Source organism: Epinephelus fuscoguttatus, linkage group LG16 (assembly GCF_011397635.1).
Source record: "Epinephelus fuscoguttatus linkage group LG16, E.fuscoguttatus.final_Chr_v1".
NCBI lineage: Eukaryota > Metazoa > Chordata > Actinopteri > Perciformes > Serranidae > Epinephelus > Epinephelus fuscoguttatus.
In genome coordinates this window covers 8,662,375-8,688,571 of record NC_064767.1, presented here as the reverse complement: position 1 = coordinate 8,688,571, position 26,197 = coordinate 8,662,375, and the positions used below count along the sequence as shown (strand labels likewise).

The following is a 26,197-nucleotide window of genomic DNA, read 5'->3' as shown; positions in this document are numbered from 1 at the left end:
TTGGAGACAGCTTATGGTAGAGAAATGAACATTCAATTCACAGGCAACAGCTCTGGTGGACATTCCTGCAGTCAGCATGCCAATTGCATGCTCCCTCAAAACTTGCGACATCTGTGGCATTGTGCTGTGTGATAAAACTGAACATTTTAGAGTGGCCTTTTATTGTGGCCAGCCTAACTGTGCGTTCACACCAAACGCGATGGACGCGATGTCATCGCCCGTAACGCGAGTATCGCATCGCTTGCTCACAAATGTCACCTTTTTGATCATCGCTTCAATCGCGATGACGCAACCCTCCTCCCGCAATTTTCTTCACCTCCCGCTATTTTCTCATCAACCATGGCTGAGTTAACTACCGTAGCTGCTCTTTATCTGTTGTGGACATCTGATTTGGATCGGAGACCCAAACGGCACCGTGACTGGGTTCACAATATCCTCCAGAAACGCACACAGCTGGGTGAATATCACCACCTCCTGCAAGAGCTGTGTCTGGATGAGAGTCGTTTCCAGCGGTACTTCAGGCTGACACTGGCCCAGTTTGAGGACCTGTTGGCCCGTATCGGTGCGAGGATCTCCCGCCTGGACACCAACTACAGGCGCTCCATCCCAGCTGCGGAGCGCCTGTCCATCTGTCTCCGGTTAGTTGCTTATAATTTCTTTATGAAAATGAACGCTGATTGGATGTCACAGCACAGCGTCACGCGATGTCGCTTGAAAAGTTCAAATTTTGGCGATGAGGCGATGGATGCGTCATCGCTTCATCGCGTCGCTCTTATCGCCTGAAACGCGTCGCCCGAAGCGACATCGCATGTCATCGCGTCATTTACATTGATTTTGAATGGAAACTTGTGGTGTTCATCGCGTCCATCACGTTTGGTGTGAACGCACAGTAAGGCACACCTGTGCAGTAATCGTGCTGTCTAATCAGCATCTTGATATGCCACACCTGTGAGGTGGGATGGATTATCTCGGCAAAGTTGAAGTGCTCACTAACACAGATTTAGAAATGGTCTTTTGTGTGTATAGAAAATGTTTTAGATCTTTGAATTCAGCTCATGAAAAATGGGAGCAAAAACAAAAGTGTTGCGTTTATATTTTTGTTCAGTGTATAGGCTATATAAAATATCAACATATCTTTCTAGGATAAAAATAGATAAAAAAAAATATATAAATATATTTTTATAAACAGCCCCAGACTAAATGTACACTAACGTCTGTCCACATACTTTTGGTTAAATAGTGTAATTTATCCGTTTTGATTCAGTTTCCGGTACAGAAAGCTGTTTGTTTTGATATATTTTATCTTATAACTACATTACCCATAATGCTCGGAGCGTCAAGGTTGATTAACCGAGCGTGGCTTCATCGCTCCGCTCCGCTCGCCCACTCTCACCGTCCAGTTTTCTCCCAACAGTCGCATCCTGCCAGCTCGAGCGCTACCGTTAGCTAGCTAATAAGGGAGCAGCGAGTCATTCTCACGGAGGAAATCCTGTTTTGATACCTCAGCGTTGTGACACTTTGCTGAATAATTCGTTTGGGAAAATGAATTTGCGATTTTCCGGTGCCAACACGCCGCCTGGACGATATTATCTCCTCTGTAAAGTCCGCTTTTTCACTCCGATAGCTGAGCGGGTAGCTGAGCGGGTTTAGCAAGTCAGATCGTTTTGACAAGACGAGTGGCTCATCTGTCCGCTGCTGCCGCTGCCGCCGCTGCTGCTCCGTGACGTTGGGGAGAGATTTGGACAAAGCCATTCAGATGTTGGACGGTAAAAATAACCTCGGAACTCTTACGTTTTTACACCGGGTTGTGAAATTGAATTACGGAGCTGATCATCTGTCGAGAAAGTGTCAGGGATAAGGGGAGGAGTGAGGTCTATTTTTGGAGGACGAGAGTTTGGAGCTCGCTCCGGAGGAAGGAGTCGGGTAGGGGGGTGTGCGGGGGAGGAAGACCCGCAGAGAAGAAGGGACGTAGCGGGAGAAGAGCCTGATGCCAGTGATGGCAAACGAGCCGATCATCCTGAACGTCTACGATATGGTGAGTGCCTACAGAGCCAGGAAGATGGATGCTTTATCACTTCTTTACTACTTTTCAAAGGTATTGATCTTTCCATGTCAACAATACCAGGACGCCAAACTGCACTATAAAAAAGTCAGTTTTAATGTTGCGTTACGTATCAGCAAATATGCAAAAATAAAAGTCACAGCCTGAAGATGTTTTTTAAATGATTACCCACCACTCTCCAATTCGGCATACATTTACAGCACCAAACTATTATAATTTTGATGTAAATTCACCTTTTGGCTCACCTGTAATCCTCAGTTTTCCAGCTACATACACATGGGAAACTGCAGAATCAACTGCAAAATGAGGTGCTTTTGGAAATGCTTTTTGCTATTCAAATGGTGTTTGTTTAAATGTGTGTTCAGTGCGACACACTCCATAGAGCAAGGTTGGAAATGAACTTTTTGGTCTCCCTGCAGCTGTGGCTGGTTGGTTTCAAATATCTGCCATCCACTCAGTGGGTTACGGTTGTTTTTTGGCTGGTTATTAAAGCAAAATGGCAGCCACTTGCATATTTTACCAGCATTTTTGTTAGTAGAATATTTTGGTTGGTGGCTGGTGTTAATTTCCAACCCTGATGCAGTGTCAGAAGACATCTTAAGCCAGGTAAAGCAGCTCAAACTGTTTAAAAAACAACTTGAAACCCATAGCAGACTCAAAAATACACACATGTAACACACAACATTTGGTTTCCACATCAGGAGTGGCGCAAAAATAGTTCCCATTGGACTTTTAAGCTGCTGGTGTCAAAACAAAACAGTGACTCAAAATCTTTAAGTGTTACCTATTATGTTCATGTTATGATAGTATTGCCACTCAAGGATTCCAGTTCACTCAGGATGAAAACAAGAAGACACAAGGACTCAAAACCAAACTGCTAGATGTAAAAGTAATGGCAGTTCAATTCTGTTGTTTTGTATTTTGTTGTGAGGCACTTTCATGTGACGCTGTCTCTGCAAAAGTGCTGTATAAATCCACCTAGATTGCATGTCTACATTTCTTTGTTGCCGAGGATGAATTAGAGTCATTGTGTTGTCACTGTGCCGGAGTGAGTCAGTGGGGAGGGGTGCTGGAGATTGACTGATGTGTTGATGAATCATTGATTGATATGGATTCCCTGTGGCGGACAGATTACACTTACAATGGGAATTGTCTTTTTAGGGGTTATAAAACAGGCAGAGGCAGCGTTTTTTTTTTAGGATAATGTGCGTGGATGCTTTGCTGGAAAACCACAATTTGTCCTTAACGTCATTATACATCCACATTTTGTCTCCTTTCCAACCCTCATGCCTTGTAAATATCAGATAAATATTAATGCTCCTGACTCAGTGTGAAGATTCTCTCTCTCTAGACAGGATTCTTCTTCTGCTGCTCCTGTTTTACGTCTATTTTTAATCCGATTTATTGCTGTTTTGTTCCAGTTCAGCCGATGGTCAATACATCATCACGGGCCTGAGGTCAGGAGGTTGAAGGCTCTTTTTAAATGGATTACACCGAGGGCTACAGAGTCATTTAACAGTCCTTTGAGAAGCTGTACAAAGATGGTTCCTTGTAGAAAAAAGTAGCACAGTGTGCATTATGTATAGTAGCATAACGCACTGTGTTTAATTAGGGCTGGGTTTAACTGTTCCTACTTATATTTATTCACATAATTACTGCGTTTGTTCCATCCTGTCTTACTCATCCATTCATTCACGCTCTACTTTACTTCATATCTTTCCTTCCTCGTATCACTCTGTCATCCTTGACTCTGTGTCTTTCCTCCCTCCCCTCTCTTTTGTCTCTCCTCCCCCCCTGTCTTTCACTTCCTCATGTTTTCCACTTGACTTGCAGTCCACATTAGTTTCTTCTCTGTAAAGACTGAAGAGCTTTTATCTCTGTCTCACTTCCATCCATGTGAGCGGCTGCAGGGGCCTTGGCACACTTTCACACGCAAAGGCTCACAAAAGCTGCTCACACATACAGTATCTAACACACACATGCGTAACTTGAATTTACAGTTACGGGCGCTCTTGTGCTTTCTAGTCATTGATTTATTGATGCTGTATTGAAGCTAGAATCTTTAGTGTGTAAGTGAGTGTGTGGGAGACGTATTAAAGGAATTTTGTGGTTTGTGCTTGTTCATGTAGATCCATTCATATTTTTGGTGTTTGTGTTGCTACTGTGCGAACAAGATTGGTGTGGCGTTCTAGCACTCACTGAAAACAGTGAGGCGATGGCTGCGATCCATTCACTCATTCCTCTACTTTAAACACTTCCTCCTCTATTGATTCGGCTTTTCTGACCTGAGTACTGGAGGAAAAGTGACCGATAGACTTGCTGCCTGCTGGTTGGCTAACTGACTCACAGAAGACACAAGAGCAGGGGATGACGGTGCCCAAATGTTTTTTAATTTTGATCTATAGATCAATTTAGTGAGTGCTGGATGATTTGCTTACTGGCTAGTTGAGTCATGTTGTGGCTGACGAACAATTTGACTCACCGATTGGTCACCTCTGACTCTTGATTGACTAGGGTTAAAGGGAGCAGTTTGGACGTGCCCCGGTAGCTCACCTGGTAGAGTGTGTGCCCTGTTTACTAGGGACTTAGTCTTTAGCAGTGGCCCAGGTTAGATTCTAAACCACGGCCCCTTGCTGCATGTCATCCCCTCTGTGTCCCCTCCCCTTTCTCTGTCTAAAAAGTGACTATGAAAGTATAAAAAGGCCAAAAAATGTGTCATTTACCAAGCTTTACAAGTGCCTATTCTTTAATTTTAGAGAGAGCCACGCTAGCTCTTTCCTCCTTTTTCATGTTTTTATTTTAAACTAAGCTAAGCTAATCATCTCCTGGCTTTAGCTTCGCACTTAAAGCACATATGGTTATCTATAATGTTGCTGAATAACTTGTTGTAAATTAATTATTTGAGTAATTGTCCCACTCTACTAACAAGTAGAATTAGCTCAGGCTGCAGCTAATGATAATTTTTATCATTGATTAATTGTTTTGTCAATAAAATGCCAGACAGTGCCCTGTGTAATTTCCCAAAACCACGGGTAATGTCCTCAAGTGGTGTGTTTAATGCGACCAAAAGTCCAAAAATCCAAATCTATTCACTTTTATTATCATTTATAACAAAAAAAGCATTGAATTCTCACATTTAAGAGGCATGAAACCAGGAAATGTTTGGCTTTTTGCATTAGAAAAGTACAAAAACGATTACTTGATAACAAAAATAGTTGCCATTAAATTATCTGTCAATCAACTAATCAATTAATAAGCTCGAGTTAGCACAATGCTACGTAGTGCATGCTACAAAGTTATTGCATCTGGATGATGCTAGACTGCGTTACCACTACACCTCAGGAGTAATCATGGTCATCAGATGGTCTTAACAGGGCCTTCATTACTGGCTTATGACCAGTTGAGTGACTGGTTAGGTGACTGGCTGTTTAAGATGAGGTCATGAAAGTGTAGAGATCAGATAATAGCAGAGGTCAAGACAGTAGTGACACACACTGCAGGATCCCCAACGCCATCTCAGATGTCCACACTATGTAATAAACAGTGGCAGCAAGTGCCAACTGAAGTGCAGCCTGGTTTGGGGACACAGAGACAGCGTGGTGGCACAGTGAGAGCATCTGTCACTTTGGGCAACATGTGAATGTGGCTCCTCTGTGGTGTAAGCAAGATACGGAGCGTTTACTCAAATAATGCTGAAAAGACAAATTCCCCTTTCCATGTGAGGATCAATGCTGTCACGTGACTTTCAGGAATATCCGTGCAGACTTGAGTACAGACCACCCACCACCACCACCACCACCATTTCTTCTTCCACAATTCCCACTCTGTCAGGTCCTCCCCACCGTCCTGCTCCCATCTCTGTTAAGTGGATTTCCTGGCCAGCACTGAGTGCTTTAGTATGCTGCTCTAATGAGACAGCATTATCTACACACCACCTGTCTGCCTGCCAGCCACCACCACAGCCTACTGTATCTGTGTGTTAGGGTATTGGATTTAACGGTGTCACGTAGCCAGATCCTCAGCAGAGCAGGTTGTGTCATTCTGTTTTGGCTGTGGAGGCTGCTCTGGATCAATTAGTAACATGCATCAGTCTTGATCTCAGTTATTCTTTTGTGCCGTCTAGTTTACAGGGTAACATGTGTCAAGACAAGAGAAGTAAGTTAGTGGGTTAACAGTGTAGCAGTGCTGTTTGTGGGACGCCACAGCATCCTCTGCAGGTGTAGTATCAACGCACAATACAGAAACACACAAGTCAAGGTAATAAGACAGTATACAGTACACCATGGTGACGTTCCTATCCTGTCAAAATCTCTGATTGTATTAGCTCATTGTGGGCAGTGTTGCAAATCAATATTTCGCTGCCTTTTTAGCAGCGTTGGATTTATAGGATTTTTGCGTCAGTGTCAGATATTTAATTCGCTCAGTTAACCAATAATAGCCATGACAATCTGGGGGTTTTGTTTACATGAAAAACACTTTCTTTATTGAATTTCGATAGATTTTGCTATATAACTATATACACTCAGTGGCCACTTTATTAGGTACACCTGTACAATCTAATGCAGCCCAATACCAACATATCAGCGACTGAATTTACGCATTTCCACCAATGTCACCAAAATCTGAACATTATAGACTTTGTAAAGGTATAATGTATGGCAGAGCTGTTGTGTAGAATTGTAAATGTATACTCAGGCTGGGTGTCACCACTGGTGAGGTCCCGATGCGATTTGATATCGATTCGATTGGGGATATTTCAGTTACAGTATCAATTTTTGCTAGTGTGTGAAAGAGATTCTCAGAGAACTAATACTTTACAAGGAATTATTCATCAAAAAAAGAAAAGAGAATAAATTCAGAACAGGAATAAAACTGAATATTTTATATCTAAATATTGTTTCTAGAGCAGCAACAGTAATATCAATACAGCAAAGTCACAATCTCGCACTGGAAACAATTCTAAAATGTCACTAAAATAAATCATATTCCTGACATGACAATTCTGAGTGAAGTTTAGAAAGAATAAAGAACACAGACGTCAGGTATCAGTCCTCCTGTCCTCTCTGCTGCTGAGGGGACTCACTGTCTGCAGGTCACATTACCGTTGGTACATTTTAAGATACGAGACAAACTGAGCTAAACCATTAAACATAAACATTTGTTGTTTCAGCTTGTTAGTAACAATTTGCTATCAGCTTGAAAGCACTCTGTGCTTGATTAAAACACAATGTTAGCAGCGGTGGATGAGAGACTGCGGACAGAACAGATTGAAATATCACTTTTCTACACACTCACGTGTTGCTATTGTATACCTAATAAAGTGGCCACTGAGTGTGTATTAAGTATCGCCATGTGAAAATATTATACACACTGTGTTAGAAGAATTGGTCACTTGGCAGATACAGTAAATAATGCAACTATGCTGATAACCAAATATTGATCTGTCAGTTTTTTAAGCTTAAATGCGGACATCACACACTTCCAGCTTTTTCAGTCTTCCTTGTTTTATCTAATAGTGAATTTAACAGCCATCAGTTATAAATGCTGCAGCTTTTTCTGTTTGGTCAAAGGACATTAGCCTCAGCAGCCATTGCTCAATAAGTTAGCAATATCTGAGGGGTATATTTTCTCCTTTGGTTGCAGTTACAAGCAAAACATAGTTGTGAAATTGATCCAAAATCTAAGTTTAAAAAGTTTAAAAAGCCATGCATTACTTTGAGTGGCAACAAAATTTTAAGACTGTAAGGGGGCTGTATCACCTTGCACTGTCTTTGCCAAAAATAAATTTGCGTCTGGAACATTGGCTGCCCGATATAACCCCACGCACTTTACTGCTTTCATCAGCTCAGCAACTTTTTTACATTCTTTCACAGTTTATAGCTCTCACGACATGTTAACTTCATGAACTTCATTTAATTCTTCTTCTATATTTATTCAAGCACCATCAAGACTACTATTTGCAGCACAGCAGTATGTGCTAGCACATGGCTTGTGGCTGGTAGCTGTTTCCTCCTCTCAGTTTGTGTTTTCAGTTTGGTTTCAGTCAGCATGTGTCTACTACTGAGTTACAGAGCAGTGATGCACGTGCTGAAACTAAACACATTTCATATCTTCTTTCTAATTATTCTGTTTGACGCTGTCAGAGATTATAATCCTTCACAGAGAAAATTACATCTTGGAGTGGGATGATTAAGTATAAACGCAGCAGCACTCTGCTTTCTCTTTGTTCTTCCATCTGTCTTTCCCTTCCTCCCCTTCTCCGCCTTTAATTCATTCACAAACACACACATTGTGCTCATACACACACTCAGCCCGCTGTCTGTGCTGTGGCGGAGGCAGGTTTTAACGAGCTTTGAAGTAATGAGGGCTCAGATAATAGTCTTATTGCACCACCGAGGTGGGGGAGTAGCGTACTAAACTAGCAGATTAGCTCACTTAGAATATTTCACACACACACACACACACACACACACACACACACACACACATACACAGACTCATCCAGTGGCTGATTTTGGTATGATGTGTTTGGGCATCTTTGACACTCCGCTCAGAGGGATTTAAAGTTAGCGCGACAGCAGAATTAGCTTGTTTTTATGTTGTTCCTTTTGTATGAAATCAGTTGTGGCTTTGTGGGTTTCTTTTGCAACTTGAATGCTGTCATAGATTCCTTGAAACATCACTTCTCTGAACAGGATCCATTTAAAGCTCTCGGTTCTTAGTAAGAGCCCTGGATAGAGACTTGAAGCAGCGAGGCAAAGCTGATACAGCGTCTTAACCTCTGCACAGACAGTTTAAAGCCAGCAGTCGAGGTTTCTGCTCAGTGTTTGTGAACCAGCTGTTGTAGACACAGATGGGTGTTGTTACTGGGCTCAGAGAAATAACCACAAACTGATTCAAGCAGGATTTTAATAATGCTGTTTTGTGGTAGCTGATTTTGGATCAGCATCAGACTAAACTGGGGGGGGAATAGATGATTCATGAAGTCCAATTAAGTGCATCTGAAAGGAGATTTCCTCTGTCTTAAGGTAAAGCCATCCGCTGACTCGTGCAGTAGCTTTTTTTGTGCAACATTTCAACCTTATGTAGGTCAGGAAACAGACATACTCTGCAGTGTGAGAGACTCGGCTGAGATGTTGTGCAAGAAAGCCATCTTAGCTCAGAAGTCTCATGCTGAATTTACTGCAGTTATTCGTCAAAAAGACATAAAAAAAAACGAGGGATGAATATCCAAATCTTAATTAGTATTTACCCCGATTAAACTTGTGTCAGAGTATGTGTTAAGTAAATTAGTAGGAATAGAAATGCAGTTTTCCAAGAGATGAAGTGCACATTCATCTTTGTTCCCCTTTGATCACTGGAGAGGATCAGGACGGGGAAGAGAGCTGAGCACCTGCTTTGGGTCAGTCTTACCAGTAAACCAGTGAGCTGTTAAAATGTAGAGAAAGGCAGTTTGAGTTCATAGAAGGGTAGAAAGACAGGAGAGTCTCAGTTACACCCATTGGTGCAGCACGAGGTCACTGCTGACGAGGCACTGGTCTCCAGGAAGTTCAAGGGTTTCTTTTCATGCGATCTTAAAGTCTGATGCTTTGGATTTACCGTGGATTTAATGTGACACACTGAAGCAAACACACCACCCGCTTTAAGCCAGCTGCCAGTAGCTTGCTTTATACTACCATCAAGAGATTTCCATTGTTTCGTAGTTTTATGATTGCCTTCCCTATCCTGTTATTCTTCCATATACTGTAGGGCCGAATCATTTTGTCTATAAAATGTCAAACAATTGTGAAAAATGCTCGTCACAAATGTCTCCAGATTGCTTCTTTTGTCCATAAAGCCCAAAGACTGTGAGCAAATTCTCACACTTTAGAAGCTGGAGTCACCGAATGTTTAATATTTTTGCTTGAAAACTGACTGAAATGATTAATTAATTATCAAAATAGCTTATCAGTTTACCAGCTAACCGCCACAGCACTAATATGCAGTATGAAAATAAACGTGCAGAGACTCAAAACTTGATTGAGATAGATAATCCATCATAGGGGTCAAAGTTCAGCCGTTCATTGAACTCACCTTACTGCTCAACCTGCTTCTGTTACCCTTCACAGTTTGCATCTCATGTTTCTGCTCAAGTCAGAAAGGTGACACCTCTTACTTACTGTCACAACATAAACTCAAATACCTACCAGTTTATTACTACCTTAAATTATGTGCAACAAGTAGCTAAGAGCTCACAAGCCACAGTGCCTCAAACTTACACAGTAAAAGGAGAAAAACACCTCTCTTTCCATCACTCACTCATCACCATCACACCCGCTCTGTCTGAAGCGTAACGCAAACAGCCAGAGGGCGATGCAGTGTCCTCATTACCTTTCATGATCACACTTTGTTTTTAATGGTTACAGACAATGCACAGAGGGAAGGATTTGCAATGCAGATGACTGCCAGCTCTGCCACCGCTGATTGTGCGCAGCTACAGTCTGAATTTGCATAACACAACATAGGAAGTGCAGGAATAGATTTTTAATAGATTGCTGTGATTATCGGGCCACTGAATACGTTTTGTAAATGACCTGCCTCTGCACAGCACATGATACCACTCCACCTGATGTTGCTCCTGTGTCAGGAAAATTGTGTTTATTTAATTAGCTGATCAACCAGAAGCAAATTGCCAGTTATTTTGAGAAATAATTAATCTTTTAAGTGAATGACAGGCAAAAAGGTAGGGCCATAACTGTTGATTATTTTCAATATCGATTAACAAGAGTGGATTATCTGCAATATTTTCATGCCAAGTCTTTGTTAAGTTTGTAAAACATCTGACATGTGTCTTTCTATCTGTAGAAAGGCAGCTTACACAAACACTTTTCGTATGGAGTAGTGTTTATGTGAATGATGTCGGTACCAGTAATAGAAATGGGAGCTTATTTATTATAGATTTATTGAATTATTATTCAGCAACTTGGGATATCAAATCAAGCTCCTTACCACATTCCCCAGCTCCATCTTCTACAATAATGACAGATATTTTTCACACAAACGAACTCTGCCTAGCAACAGCCCAGCCAGTCAGCGTGTAGCCGCAGGACGTTAGACACACGACTGAAAAGATGGATGGTAATGTCAGACATCACTGCAGCTGCAAATATTGATTTGTTTGCTCTTTCTTGTGTTTGTATGTGGGCTTGTCTTTTATTGTCTGTGTGTATAAGGGATTGTGATAACATCAGAGACTCACTGAGCTCATTGTCTCTTGAGCTGCCGTCTGGAGTGTAACTGCAGTGATGAAGTTGTTTACAAGCAGATGTTATATCATACATTTTAGATGAATTCATATGTTAATAGAAAAATTGGTAGCATTTATGTGGTGGTCTGCTTTAGCCGATGGACAGAAAATTGATTAAATGGATCGTCAACAATTTTATTTGCTGGTTAAAGCTTCTCAAATGTGAGGATTTGCTGCTCTTCTCTCGTTTACATCATAACCATTGTATGAAAAACCAACCATTTTGTGACTCTGTGGGTCAGGGGTCACTGTTCAAGTCTAAAAGTGTTCAAAACTGTTCATTTCAGTGCCTGAACATGGCTGTGCAAGACAGTGCTCCACACTCCAAGCTAGGAATTTCCTTTTTGTCTGTGGGAACAGTTGTCACACCTTTCCTGGCCTTTATAAAATGCTGCAGTAATACAATAATAAAGTTCCATTGTCCTTAAATGAGTACTTTTTAATTTATAGCATCTTAGCCTGTTACTATTGCTAAAAATGGTCAAATTTTGTATGTAAACTGCAAATGTTCAGCACAATTAAATAAGTTTCAACCATAAAATCTGATCAGGTTTTGTACCTTGTCCTCTTTTCTGTCTGGATCGGCTGTAGACTGAGCATAAAAGTGTCCATGAGCGAGGACAACATGTGTAACTTAAGCAGAATTAAGTATAAAGCAGGATTTATAGTTGTGCACAGACTGTACGCCGTAGTCATTTATACTGTGTGTCTGTGTCACTCTGCAGTGACAACTCCTAAACACTAGTTGGCGGTGAAGGAGTCTGTGAAGTGCTGTAAAGTTTAGTTGAGTTAAAACACACATTAAACACACTTTAAACATGGCTTATTAACGACAATTTCAAACACAAGTACACAAATCAGCTTCACTATAACTCGCAGCATTCACAGACAAACACTTGTCTTTATCTGGACTAGGGCTGCCACGATTAGTCGACTAATCGATGACTAATCGACTATTAAAATAATCGGTGACTATTTTAGTGGTCGACTAATCGGTTTGAGTCATTTTTCATGGAAAAGTACTATAAAAGTACCTCAAAATACTCTTACTGCAGCTTCTTACGTTCATATATTGGCAGCTTTACACACTCTGCCGTGACAGTAAACTAAAACCCTTTGGTGTGAGTATGAAACAAGACATTAGATGACATAATTTTGGGGTTTGGGAGAGACAGAATGACATTTTTCAACATTTTAACACATTTTTCAATGAAATGATTAGTCGACTAATCGAAGAAATAATCGACAGATTAGTCGACAATGAAAATAATTGTTAGTGGCAGCCCTAATCTGGACACATTTTCCCCACAAATACAACCTGCTAACATTATTAGCACTAGTCTATGGCATTTTACATTGTATAAATTAGCTTAGCGGCTAGTGATCTTTTCCTCTTGTCATACGAAGCCAGGGACAACAGCAACATTTAACAAAGGTAACAGCACACAATTAGGCTCCATTACAACTCACAAGGTTCACAGACAAAACAGCTGTCTAACGTGTTGTCCAAACAAATATAACATGGTAATGTTATTAGGGTGCAGCAAATCCGAAATGTAATGTCCTCATATGAGGATGCAGGGTTCCAGGAGGATAGTATGTGTATTTAAATGCAGCATGTTAAAACTGTGTCCACCCAGGCAGTGTTGAAGCATTTTATTCAGTGTCTGTTTCTGTCCCTCTATGTGTCTCCAGTACTGGATCAATGAGTTTACCAGCACTCTGGGCATTGGAGTCTTTCACTCAGGGATTGAGATCTATGGAAGAGGTAAGATTACACCACATGTATCAGGGTTAGGGTTACTTCCTGTGGATAGTGTTTCAGAAGGGATGCTTTTGTTACACTCTGGCTAAAGATTATTTGCAATCATTAGTTGGCATGAGAATGGTTTGTACTGATGTTTTCATGTTGTGTGTGTGTTTAGAGTTTGCCTATGGCGGACACCCGTACCCATTCTCAGGGATCTTTGAGATTACACCAGGTGATGCAACCGAACTCGGCGAGACCTTTAAGTTCAAGTAAGTATGAGATATTTGGTGTTTATATGCACAGAATCACAGGGTTACAAATGTGCAATCTCAGCAACTGGTCCGACATCTCGCAACATACCAGAGAACTAGTCAGATATGGAGCCAGTCAGTCTGTTTTATGGTGAGTCTGTGTGTTAGTTGTGGTCAGTGACACTTCAGACAGGAAAAGCATCACATGGCGGCAGAACAGTGGGATGAAAGGAGAATTACTTACACTTAGAAATGCATCTTTGTCTTTAAAGTAATTCCAAAGTCGGACCAAAACTGAAACAAACAAAGAAGCCTGTAGAAGTCTAAATATTTCCACCACTAAAACTTGTAACTGTTTGTGAAATTCAGACTGTTTGGCGCCGCGAGGAAGAGCCGTGCTCTGTCTGTCCTCTTTTTCTTTCCCACACACATTAAAAAAATTGCAGGAAGCAGCATCTTCTGTCACTACAGTTAAAATAAGAAACTCATGATTCCAAAAGTGACAGTGGAGCATATAATCGCGCTCTCTGATTGCCTGAGTTTCTCTGCGTAACCTGGTGCATGTATAGTGATAAGTAATCTGGTCAGCCAACTGGTCACAGAGTCATGAGTTGACTGTGCAGGCAGCCCGTATGTAAGTCACCTCAGCTGCACAATTAAACATAGAAACACTTTGATGCCAAGCACCATAAACTCTTATGACTGTTTGGATCATGAGTTACCCTCTGAACTGAACAGGACCAGTCAGTCAATTAATGATTGTCCGACAGTCTCTCTGTTAGCGAATCATTAATTTGTTGAGATTCCAGCTCTATTCTGAGAATTCAGTCAACCAGTCAGTCAGTCAGCAGCCTGGTATGTGCCTGTAATGAGGGCTACTGGTTATTACTGCTTCTGTAGGACGGAGAGATAAAAAATACAAGGATGGAGAGGACAACATGTGACAGACATTTTCTGATTTCACACTTTTTCCTCATGGTTCGTGGCAGCTGACTTGTCTTGAACAGGGAACGAGTGAGAGGAAAAAGTGGAATTTCACCTCAGTCTTCATGCAACACTACATACTGTAACTCTGAAATGGAAAAAGGGTGAAAATATGAGTGAAGTTGCTGCATAAAAGTTAAGGTTATGAGTTTTTACATACATTTATGCATGTTATGCAATCCGATACAGCATCCCTGCAATAAACCATGATTTTAAAGCTTATAATATTCAATTAATGTTGGGGTTTTGATTCAACTCCATGGTCATTTAGACTGTAGTATATTAGCAGTATTTATTAATCTTGCATATAAGTAAATGAGGTGGAAAATAACGAGTTGCATGGTCTTTATGTCCGGGAGACCCAACTAAATATAAGCCACCGAGTGGTTTCAGAAAAGCAAAGGTGTTGCGATGAATATATGTTTAACTGCAGTTTTTAAAGGGCTTGTAAATGTGCGATATTTCTCTCACATCATCGCTTTGTTTGGGACGTTTTGTCTGATTTTTACCGCAGCTGAAATCCAGAATGTCGTGGCGGATGAGACGAGAGAGCATCCAGTCAGTTCAATACGTTTTTTGGATTCGCAGAATCAGCCCAGGGTCTGTGTTTGTGTGTGTGCAGCTACCCTGCGCTGCTGTGTATTACTTCTGCTCTAGTTGATCTGCCCTGTGGCTTTAGACAGACTCTGGCGCACACACACACACACAGACACACACACACGCGCGCGCAGACACACTTGCTGTCTCCATGCAGGCCACTAGACCATAAGTATGGATCATCCGGGACAAATGCCTGCATATCACCCACTGTGGTGTCTTTGTGCCAAATGCAGAGCGAATCAAGCGCTCTCGCAGTGCAAAATATTTCATTAAGATATGTTGTCCTTTAAATATCAAAGGTATAGTAAGCAGGATTTTCCTTAAAAACAAAGACTCATACAAAATAAATTCCTTAGTCATCACTTCATGACCCAATAGAAGTGTGTGGCGGTGTATTTATCTGCACAGACTCTGCTCTTTGCCAGTATTTTATTATTTTCTTCCTAATTTGCTGTGCTTGGGACGTTCCTGGGCACAGTGCACAGGTGAGGTCAGGACTTTATAAACACTAGCAACCAGTTGCCAGATTGTAAATGGCATGCATCTTAAAGGAGGCTACCAAAAGTCACAGACATGGTGCACAAAAAAATGGACACAAAGTCAGGCGAAATGCTAAGCTGACAAAACTGGGGCTGGGTTTAGCTTTCGCTGGCGATACTGTTCACAAACAGATCAGGTGAGTCAAGGTGAAAAGTTCTAACGCTTTATTGAATAGATTTGGTAAATCTCAGTCCAACTTAATTTGACTTTTTTAGCCATGCTAGCAGCTTGGCTCTATGGACGGCCATGTTTGTTTATTCATTTTAACATCAATTTAATGGCTCGCCATGATATTTGGTGCAGACATTCATAGTCCCTAGAGGATGAACCCTTATAGCATTGATGATACCCGGACTGCAAAACTAATGACATTATCTTCAGCCTCAGCTATACACTGTATTCAGTGCTTAATAGCAAATGCTAGCATGCTAACATACTAAAATAAGATCAAAACACTGTCTAGACTCCTCATTCATTCAGATTAAGGCATTAAGACATGTGACTGCAGTGTGGAAAAGAGCAAAATATTTGTAAATGACTCACATGACGGACCTGATGAGGCCTGTTGATTTTGTTAAATACAGAAAAAAATGGTGGATGCCAAAAAGTCTCTTAAATAACTTCAACTTTTTTTTTTGTACCAGCCATTCTTACACTAGGCACGATAATGGTGCTAAAGACGTTTGAATAAAATACCTGGAAGTCGTTCTTGATGTTTGGTCTGTAAGTAATAATATCTGAGACCTGCCTCCGCTCTGTGTCCCCGCTCGTCCCTGCAGAGAAGCCATAGTCCTGGGCAGCACAGACTTCACAGAGGAGGATGTGGAGCGGATCGTGGAGGAGATGGGGAAGGAGTACAAAGGAAACGCCTACCACCTCATGCACAAGAACTGCAACCACTTCTCCTCAGCACTGTCAGAGGTAGGTGCACACACACACAAATGTCCTGTTTGCAGCCAGTTTGGACACACACTTCACACCACTGCACTATTTTGACTGTTAGACTGTGTTTACCTGGCATGAGGTGAATAACTATCTCCTGATTTTATCTTTCCTGCTGTCTGTGTGTGTGTGTGTGTGTGTGTGTGTGTGTGTGTGTACTTTCAATCGGCTTACCCTGGTGTGACTAATGAGCAGGGAGTCTTACAGTTAGCATCTAGCACTGAGATGGGGATTAAGACACACTGATACAGGCCCAGACATGCAGAGCCAGCTGGCGAACACACATACACACACACACACACACACACACACACACACACACACACACACACACACACACACACACATACGGATGGTTGGTTGTTGCAGCTTTGAAAGACCAAGCATAACAATTAATTCTCCAGAGAGAACATCTGACATGCGTGACCTTATGTCAGTCGTGTTCTTGAAAAGCAAATCAACACAGTGTACTCTGTTAACACTTTGTCTCTGTCTCATTATGTAAGTAGATTATCTGTACACAACGCTGTTCATCTGAGAGATGGAGCGCTTGTTGTCCACTAGTCACGGGTTGGTGGGTTGATCACCAGCTCTTTGTGTCTGCTGTTGTTGTGTTGGGACTAACTGGTGAACGTAGTCAGGGTTTGTAGCCAGAAGCTCATCTCCAAAGAATGTTTGTCTATGTCTGTCGGATGTGTAAACGAGCCCCTGCTTGCCAGATCAACTTTATAGAGTGATCAAATATAAATGTGTTTACAGCCTGTTGCAATGCTCCCAAGTGGCCAAAAAAAATCAATTAATGCAGGTTTAAGGGAGGAGGGGAACTCATTTCCTCCACAGGGTGGCTGGGCTCAGCCTTAGAGATAGGCCAAGGAGCTCAGACATCAAGAGGGAGCTCAGAGTACAGCTGCAGATCCGTCACATCAAGAGGGGCCAGTTGAAGTGGTTCGGGCGTCTGATCAGGATGCCTCCTGGGCGCCTCCTGTTAGAGGTTTTTCAGGCACGTCCAACTGGTAGAAGGCCCCTGTGTAGACCCGGAAAATGCTGGAGGGACTATATATCTCATGTGGTCTGGGTACGCCTTTCCAGGAGGAAAATGTTGCTGGGGAGAGGGACATCTGGAGTACTGTGCTCAGCCTGCTGCCCCCGCGACCCAGCTTCGGATAAGCAGATGAAAATGAATGAAAAAGACTGAAGAACTTTGGGTCTTATTTTGCTGTTGTCTTTCCTTTTACGTCCTCCTCTCTTTCTCTCCTATTGCCTGGTAGTCAGTTACTTTTATCAGGAATCAAGTGTCATGAACAGCTCATGCTGTTGATTCGAATGCTCAGATATCTCTGAAAACATGTGACTGCTGTGTGAAGTCTGCAGCTACACCTTTTTTTGTCAGCCAAACACTGTAACAGGTGTTTTTTTGTCCTGGATTAGCTGTTTGTCTCTTGCAGATGTAGGCTTCCTGCTCATAGTTGAGACTGAGCTCATCTGGGACATCATCTGTGTAGCCAGGGCAAGACAGAGTGATTTTCTGTGATACAGTGCCTGGGTTTCCTCCTGTCACTACACCCTCATCTCTGAGGAAGTTGCCGCAGTTTAAACAAAGTATACATTCTCATCTGTTGGCTTTATAAGACATTGTCGCGGTTAAAGCCACCCCACCGTCCCTGTCTCCCCACGTATCTGAAACAGTAACCCATCAGCAGCTCCTCCAGATGTTTTGATAAGAGCACAAATGAAGCCCATTGACTGGGAAACACGGAGTTTCTTGGAAGCCAGTCGCCCCATAATGCTGTAATAGCACTGATAGAGCTAAGTGAGGATAATTAGCCCTCACATTGACAGTTTTGCTGCCTGTGCCTGCGCGCTAGTCTGTTAAAAGGAGGAGGTGTGAGAAAGAAATCCACCAGAGACTCGAAAGGTTTTCCTTCCCACGGGTCACTGAGTTTCTGGATTATCCTGGGCCTTTAATCTGTTTTCATAAGACAAAGAAAGTCAGGAAATGTAGTGGAGTTTCCTGGAAGTTTCAGACGTCTTTCACTTGGGTCACATATCACAAGAGAAAAGCAGGATGATTTTTTCAGTTCTGTGTTCATTGTTTCAAATTTATTCCACAGCGAGCTCAGCTATACACGGAAACACTCTGTTTACCCCCTCAGATGCCGTCTGACCTAGAAAACAGTAACAAACCAGGAAGGAGAGGAGAATGTGTGGATCATGAAAGCGTCTTGGTTTAGAGAGCAAAGAAAAAAGAAAGTCTGGGTACAAATAATGTTTATTTTAACATTCATTTCGATTTTTTTATTCAACATTCAAAGCTGTAACCTTGTTAACAGAAGAATCAGCTGTTGTTAGACACAGATTCCCCCCACAATGCATCACTTTTACCACTGATGTTACTGTTGTTAAGCTGGGCGTAGTGTTTGTGGTTTTTGTGTCTGTTGACTCCAGTTGTCACCTTTTCTGTTGCAAAACTGCACTGCAGAAAAACAGTATTCACAGAGGCGAGGACTGAAGGGGCATGACTGTGATCAACCTTTATTTATTAAGGTATCGCGGACATGTATAAAACAAAAGTTTGTTTAACTAGAAATGAACGCATACAAACTTGTCAAAATATAATCAAAACACACGTCAAATTGTATCTCTCTATAGGATCTTTGGTCTGCTATCCCCCAAAAAAGGGGCGCAGCTTTGATGTTTTTTGAAGTACCTATATGTGCCGATCTGGGGCTCATTTATTAACACTGGGTACACACAAAACAAGGCCTAAAAAGGCGTACGCCACTTCCAACGTAAAAGTTGTGATGTATAAACAGACTTCAACTTTGACCCATGCTTATGAACATTTTGGAGACAGGAAAATGGCGATGCAGATGGTGAGGTGGAAGCCTGACTGTAGAAATTGTCAAATATTTTTGGTGCACGCTATTTTTGGCTTTTGTCCGTATGTACATTTTTAGGATAGATCCTTCGCAATATTTTATAAATGAGACCGCTGGCCTATTATTTTATTTTATTTATTTTTTTATTTTATATACATTATTAATCCCAGATGGGAAATTCAGTTTTTTCACACTGTTGTCATTAACACACAGGCCTGAAATACACACATGCACAAACAGGACCTATCATGCATTAAATGGAGAGATGTCTGAGTGAGGGGGCTGCCCTGGTCAGGTGCCCCGAGCAGTTCGGGGTGCGGTGCCTTGCTCAACGTATTTTAAACTACTTAAATGAAGTAATGGAAATGTGATTAAAAAAAAAAGAAGAAATTATTAAAAAATCATTGATAAAAATATGTGGGAACATATAAATACAAAAATATAAAACAAATATTGTGTATAATTTTTTTTTTAAAATGACCAAATTATTTATCTAAAATCTAAAATCTTACAGAAATACTGCATCTAAAATTCATACCCAGCGTCAGGTGCTCGGCATCTGTCTGCTGTTGCACCAATTGTAGTCATATATTAGTTAAAATAACCCTTAATACTAAATTGACTCTTTTAGTCAGATGGAAGATATTATTTGTCCATGTCATAGCAAAAGATTTGTTTTCAGCAATTTAGGCCGTTTGACTGAATCCTACTTTATGTCTTGTTTCTAAGAGCAACACCGATCACTGTCCGAGCAGAAGAAGTCTGGAAAAGTTCTCTGTCTTGTCTCTGATAAATCCTAAATACAGGTCTCGCTTCACACAACAATAAAACATGTGTGAAAGTCCCTATTTCTGTTTTATATCTGGGGCACACATATCAAATAAACTGTGTGTGTGTGTGTGTGTGTGTGTGTGTGTGTGTGTGAATGAGAGACACCTTGAAAAGCACTTTGGATAAAAGAGCTACATGAATCAGCCTTGATGAGGATAATATGAAACAGTGGAAGGTTGTGATTGCTGCTAAAAAACAACTACTGTCTCCTCTCCTCAGATCCTGTGTGGCAGGGAGATCCCTCGCTGGGTCAACCGCTTGGCCTACTTCAGCTCCTGCGTGCCATTCCTCCAGAGCTGTCTGCCCAAAGAGTGGCTGACCCCGGCGGCCTTACAGTCCAGCGTCAGCCAGGAGCTCCACGGAGCAGGAGAGCTGGAGGAGGCCGAGGACGCTGCTGCCACAGCCTCCCTGGCATCCATGTCGCCCTCCTCCTCCTCCAGCCCTTCCTCCTTGCCTCGTCATTCACGCCACCACCAGCCCCGCCGGTAGGAGCTGCAAGGTCTGCTGGGAGACTCGGAGGCTCGACTTGTGGTTACAGAGACTGTCAGATAACCGGATACCTGCAGCGGCTGATGAGTCCAGCGACGACCAGAAGTCCTATTAGACTGTTCCGGAGCAAGGCTCTGAACTGCTCCCTGCTCCGTGGTAAGAACGGCAGCCAAATCTCTGCAATGATCCAGAGCAGTGGGAGGAACTCTTGGTGCTGACGAAGGCAGGATCATCTCTCTGGACACGGCTGATGGATTCCAACATCCCGTACTAAATCCAGACTGATCCCCTCAAGTCTCTTTCATTATTTTACCAGCCAACTTGCAGCGCAGAATGGAAACAGCACAGGTCAAAATGTTTCAAAATTTACCAGCCACATCCAGATTTCACCAGCAGTTAGTTGGTAGATGGTGCTAATCTCCACCTTGTCACAGTGGAAACCATTGAGCGTGAGTTTGAGTCAGTTTATAAGGACAACAAAAACACAAACGCATCACCAGACCTTTATTTTTCCACTGTAGTGTGAATACATCTTTTCATATTAACGTTCATATAATCTGAGCTTCGACTGTATTGGTCTCAACCAAAGACTGTATGTGAAGAAGGATGGCGTGACAGCTACAGTTTAGGTCATAAACCCCGCCCCTTCCATGTTAGTTGATGAGATATGGGTATAAATAAGTTTTTCAAGATGGCTTCTGTCATTACAGGAATAGTTCTTATAACTCCTGTTCATTTTTCTGATTAGTTGGGTTTTTATTAGTAATTCGATGCAAGGAAAAAGGGGTGTGACGTCACAGTTGACAGCTGTATGTGTTAATCGATGTGCTTGCAGTCAGATTTGTGAACTTGAAATCGTGGCTTCACTTCCTGTTGCTACTGTGCAGAATTTGGCTCCAAAGGCACAAGATGGCAGCGCTCTTGTCAGGTATTTTTAATAGATGTATAAAGGGAACTGGATACAGCAATGGAGGCGGGGACTTGTTTATGCCCATGAAAGTTGCTCAGTGGCGCATGAAGCCAATATAGTTCTACTTCCTGGGTGTAAAATTACCTGCATCTTCTGTATCGTTGGGCCCATCAAGTGGCTAAATTACATGCTAGCCCTCCGCTAATTTGGACGCAGATAAAATGATTCAATCACGTGACTTTCAAAATGTTAATCGGACTGAATGGATCAAATCCCGCTAGTTAAACGAGTCATTTTGTGGGGGCTGTGACAATCAAAAAAATGTGTCCATTGATTTACAGACGTCTCTTTCCCAATGTAAGTCTATGGGGCCCCAATGGCATCTTTGTTGTTGCATAGTTTGGTCACATTTTCAGATTGGCTTCAGAGTCCAGTGCAGATCTGAGGGCCAGGGGCCAGTTGCACAAAACATCCTTAGTTAAGATTTTCCTTTAAGTCCTAGTTAAGGTTTCCTCAAAATAAAATCAGTTGCACAAAACACCCGTAAGGTTTCCTTAAAGTATTCACTTCAGTATTTTTTCCTTTTCTTGGACTTATACTTAAGGAATTGGTAGACCTTTGCATAAAAGACCTTAGCAACCAAATCAAGGTTTAAAAAAAGTCAGTGAGCTCTGACTCTGTTTTAACTGACCGAGTTTATGTTGATGAAGGAAAAAAACACACACACCCTGATAAGAGTGTTGTAAGTGGCCAGGAGAACCCAGTGGATACGCTTTTGATTTCACACTTTAAATTTGACTGAATTGATTTTCGTTGTATCTTCCTATAGGTGTTTTCTGTTTTCTAGTGTTTGGGGTCAAATTTACTTGGTAGTTTGTGCTTTCGATGATTGTATACCTCCAGAAGTTTAATCTTTTCCTCCTCTGACCAACATGGTTTTCTTGTCTTCTTTTTGTCTGCCATTATTTCACTAACTATAAGCCAACTTTGTGAGATGATAACAGGCATCACAAGCACAAGAGACCAAGCAAACAATCTCCATCAAAACTTTTTCTGCTGTAAAAGGATTTAATGTTTTTCCTTAACTAAGGAGACCTTTTAAGGGATTCTGTGCAGCTGTGGAAGTCCCTCAGCTAAGGAGAAAATGTGTCAATCCTAAGAAGAAAACTTAAGGTGTTTTGTGCAACCGGTCTTATGATACTCCATTTTAGTACAGTGGGAGGAAGTGGCGACACTTTGTGCATCTTCATATACAGTCTGTGTTCTCAACACTGCAGTCTGACGCCATGTGAGGAGAAACAGATGCAAATTCAAACAGTTCTACACTGGAACATTTAGTTATTATAGTTTTAAATTACCGCTAACCAAGCGCTGGTGTAATTTGACCTGTGGCTGGTAAATGTTTTCACACTGCAGCCGTCTGTCGTTAACACATCCCGAAATATTTGGCTGGTGAAATTGTGAAAGCAGCAGGTGGAGCTGGGAATCGATACACTTTGCCTCAACGTGCTGTGTGTGCGTCAGGACCTCAGCCTTTTGTAATGTTTCTCTCACAGCAGAACTACAATCAGTGTCACTTTCCTCAAACACCACATCGACACAGACACGCTGATCCAGAACCAGTGTGGGTGAAACCCCCAAACACACCTCCGATGGGTTCAGTTCGAGGTAACTTCTGCTCCCCTAGTTTCTCTCTTTGTTCCTTTTTGATGTCAAATCTGTATCAGCAGTTGTCAGGTACCTGTAGCAGCTCCCAAAATCCTACCTGCCCCTCACGGGATAACCACATGTGATTAGAGAAAACTGAACCCATAAATTATATCAGCCTTTAATGTAACGATTATAAAAAGCAACAGTAATATAATGTTTTTTCTCGTAAAATAATTTTAGACTGAGGTTCGGGCAGTGACGTAGAGATTTTTGTTACTAGAAATTCCTGGAGAGTGAATTATTTCTCAGTAGCAACTGCCAAGGTGCCTTTAAGCAAGGTACTTAACCCACAAGTGTTGCAGTGGCCAACAGCAGAGGACTGTGGTCGTGCTGGACTGCTCCCAGTGTGTTCACCTCTGTGAGCAAAATGTCTTTACCAGAGGTAATTCAAGGTTCAAGTTTACATTACAGACATGATGTCAGCCCACAGCGGTTTGTAATCTGCGTAAATGTCTGAAGACGACAGGCGGGTGGCACGGAGGAAGGGAGTTTGAGGAAGAGTGTGTCTTAAACAGGAAGTGAAACCCTCTCCAACTGACCTGCCATCAGCCTCCTGACAGTCACTGTCCTCACATCTGTGTCCAGTTCGGGACGATGCACATTTCCTTGGTTTTATTTCAAGTGTTTATACTTTCATTTGATGTGTGAATAACTCACTGAAATCATCACGTACTATAAGAAGAAGATGCTGCTTTTCCCAAATGATGAGCACCTCATTTCTTTATATGCTGTCAACAACAACAACAACAACACGAATGCTGCATCATGTGTATTGTCCTAAACAAGAGCAATGGATGTGTTGAAACATACTCAGTCGATTTTAACTGAATTGCTGGAAGTCCGAGGACTCCAAGCTGGAAAACTGTCAAATGTTGTCCGGAAAATCTTTGTTTTTAATATATTTCTATGATATATGGACTCTGGCCTTTTTGTCTGTTTTGTTTATGTTGGATAAACTCAGGACTCCAAAAGGCTTTGTAATATAACCCTTTTAACTTTTTATCCCACGTTTTATGTTTGCGTTTGTTGTTGCTTTTTTCTAATGCAGTAGTCACTCCAGAGAGCTTTTCAAGTACGCACTGTGGCAGTGCAGTTTTATACTCTTCTCTTTGATAACAACAACAACAAAAAAGAGCTTTTGTTTACAACCTGTTTGGATGTGAGCCTGGGCTGCTCTTTTGTTTTCCTGTCTGTGCATGAATGTGTGTGAGTGCGCGCGCGCGTGTGTGTGTGAACACTTATATTATTAATGGTTATCAACAAGCTGCCAACTGGGCCAAATTTCCCGACATGAAACACACACACACACACACACACACACGGCATAATAGAACAAATGTAGCAGCGTCTCCAAGGTTTTTCTTTTTCAAAATGTTGCCTCATCTGCAAGAGATACGATTTCTATGAACAACTTTTTGTCCTTTAATTTCGGATGTTTTCAGTAACATTTCAGTTGCTGGTAAAAAAAAAATATATATATATTTTCAGGACTTTTTTTTTTTAGCACAAAACAGAAGCAGTGTTAAAGCAAAGACACACACACACACACACACACACGGTGACATTTCTCATGACACCAGCATATTTGTGATTTGGAGTGATTCAGCTTGGTGTATTATGAATTCATTTAAATGTTGAAGTTGATTTTTAATGCACTGACACACACACACACACACTTACCGCTCTTGTCGGCGCCCTCTGCTGGCTGTTATCTGTACTGTTACCTGTCTGTGCTTCTCCAACACAGACACTGAGGTTTCCCTTAACGTTCATAACTTTCAAGGTTATTTCTGTCTATTGACAAACAATATGTATTCAAACACTAGTCATCCACCAGGGGAAAAAAATAATTGCTTTATGTTGGTATCTTGACATTCAAAGTTCCACATAGCACCACTACTGAGGCCAAAGATAACTTCACTCTTTTTTTAAACAGCCATTGAATTTTCATCACGTGTGTCCTGCTTTCATAATGAATGTCTCTCCTTTTTTTTTTTTAATTAAACCTTCATTTGTTAAGTAATTGTGGTTGTTCTATCATTATAATAGTGAGTTTCCTGTCAGATGATTATTTTATGGGACATTTGCACCACTTTGTGTGAGCTGTGAAAGTAGATTGGGAAACCTTAGTCATTCATACCCCTCTTCAAAGAACTGACTTCAGCTGTTTTACAGTGAACTCTCACAAAGCCTTCAGAGGAGTGGACCCGATTTGTACCCTGTTGTAAAGTTATTAAAGAAAAGCATACAATCTGTGTCTCCTGCTCTTCTTGTTGGTGCTGCTGCTCTTTATTTCAACCCAGAAAAATGCATTTGGGTGATTAATGAATCCTGTTTTGTATATTTTGTTTATTGTTGTTTTTTCCTGTCACATGCAGTTTAGTTGCACCTGCACAGGAAATATGTTGGGGTGTTGGCAGATGCTTCAGCAGCAGATCCCTAACTGCCGAATAACACAAGACATCCTTATTGGTTAGATGCCGCTTGAGAGTGTACTTTTTGTTGGAAATACGCCTATTTGCATTCTTGCAGAGAGTTACACGAGAACATCAATACAAATGTTATATTTGTTCATTAAATACAAAGGTGACGTCCAGGTTAGCTGAGCATAAAACTATCCAGAGGTAAAGCAGAGCACCTGTAAAGCTTTCTAAGCAACACACTGTATCTAGTTGGTTCAATCAGTCCAAAACTTAACATGTGCATTCTGTCAGACTGCATTTTTGGTCCCATATTCACTCTCATCTCTAATACACAGGCCCTGACCTACTGTCAAGTATTTTATTTTCTGTGTACTAGTAAATTTGGTTAATATGGAGAAGTTTCGAAACACATCTCCTCTCTAAAATGCACAGGCTCTGCCCAAACATCAAGTATTTTATTTTGAAAATACTTGAGATTCTAGCGAATAATTCTGAGGGATTTTCAACCTGCTACAAAACGTTTCTCCTCTGTATATAAAA

At 41.5% G+C, this 26,197-nt stretch overlaps 1 protein-coding gene across 1 annotated transcript; it reads left to right on the top strand.

Annotated features, from left to right (window-relative positions):
* Positions 1-1,392: 1,392 nt before the first annotated feature.
* On the top strand, positions 1,393-25,485 carry desi2 (desumoylating isopeptidase 2). The gene is made up of 5 exons (XM_049600133.1): positions 1,393-2,035; positions 13,044-13,116; positions 13,274-13,367; positions 16,253-16,394; positions 20,345-25,485. Exons 1-5 carry the CDS (start codon positions 1,988-1,990, stop codon positions 20,612-20,614), a joined length of 627 nt encoding a protein of 208 aa, XP_049456090.1. The 5' UTR covers positions 1,393-1,987; the 3' UTR covers positions 20,615-25,485.
* The last annotated feature ends 712 nt before the right edge of the window (positions 25,486-26,197 follow it).

Excerpts from the sequence above, each read along its gene's own strand:
- desi2 (XM_049600133.1), top strand. The coding sequence starts at position 1,988 with ATGCCAGTGATGGCAAACGAGCCGATCATCCTGAACGTCTACGATATG. Across the intron at positions 13,117-13,273 it reads GATTGAGATCTATGGAAGAG|AGTTTGCCTATGGCGGACAC; the intron begins GTAAGATTACAC and ends GTGTGTGTTTAG. Across the intron at positions 16,395-20,344 it reads TCTCCTCAGCACTGTCAGAG|ATCCTGTGTGGCAGGGAGAT; the intron begins GTAGGTGCACAC and ends TCCTCTCCTCAG.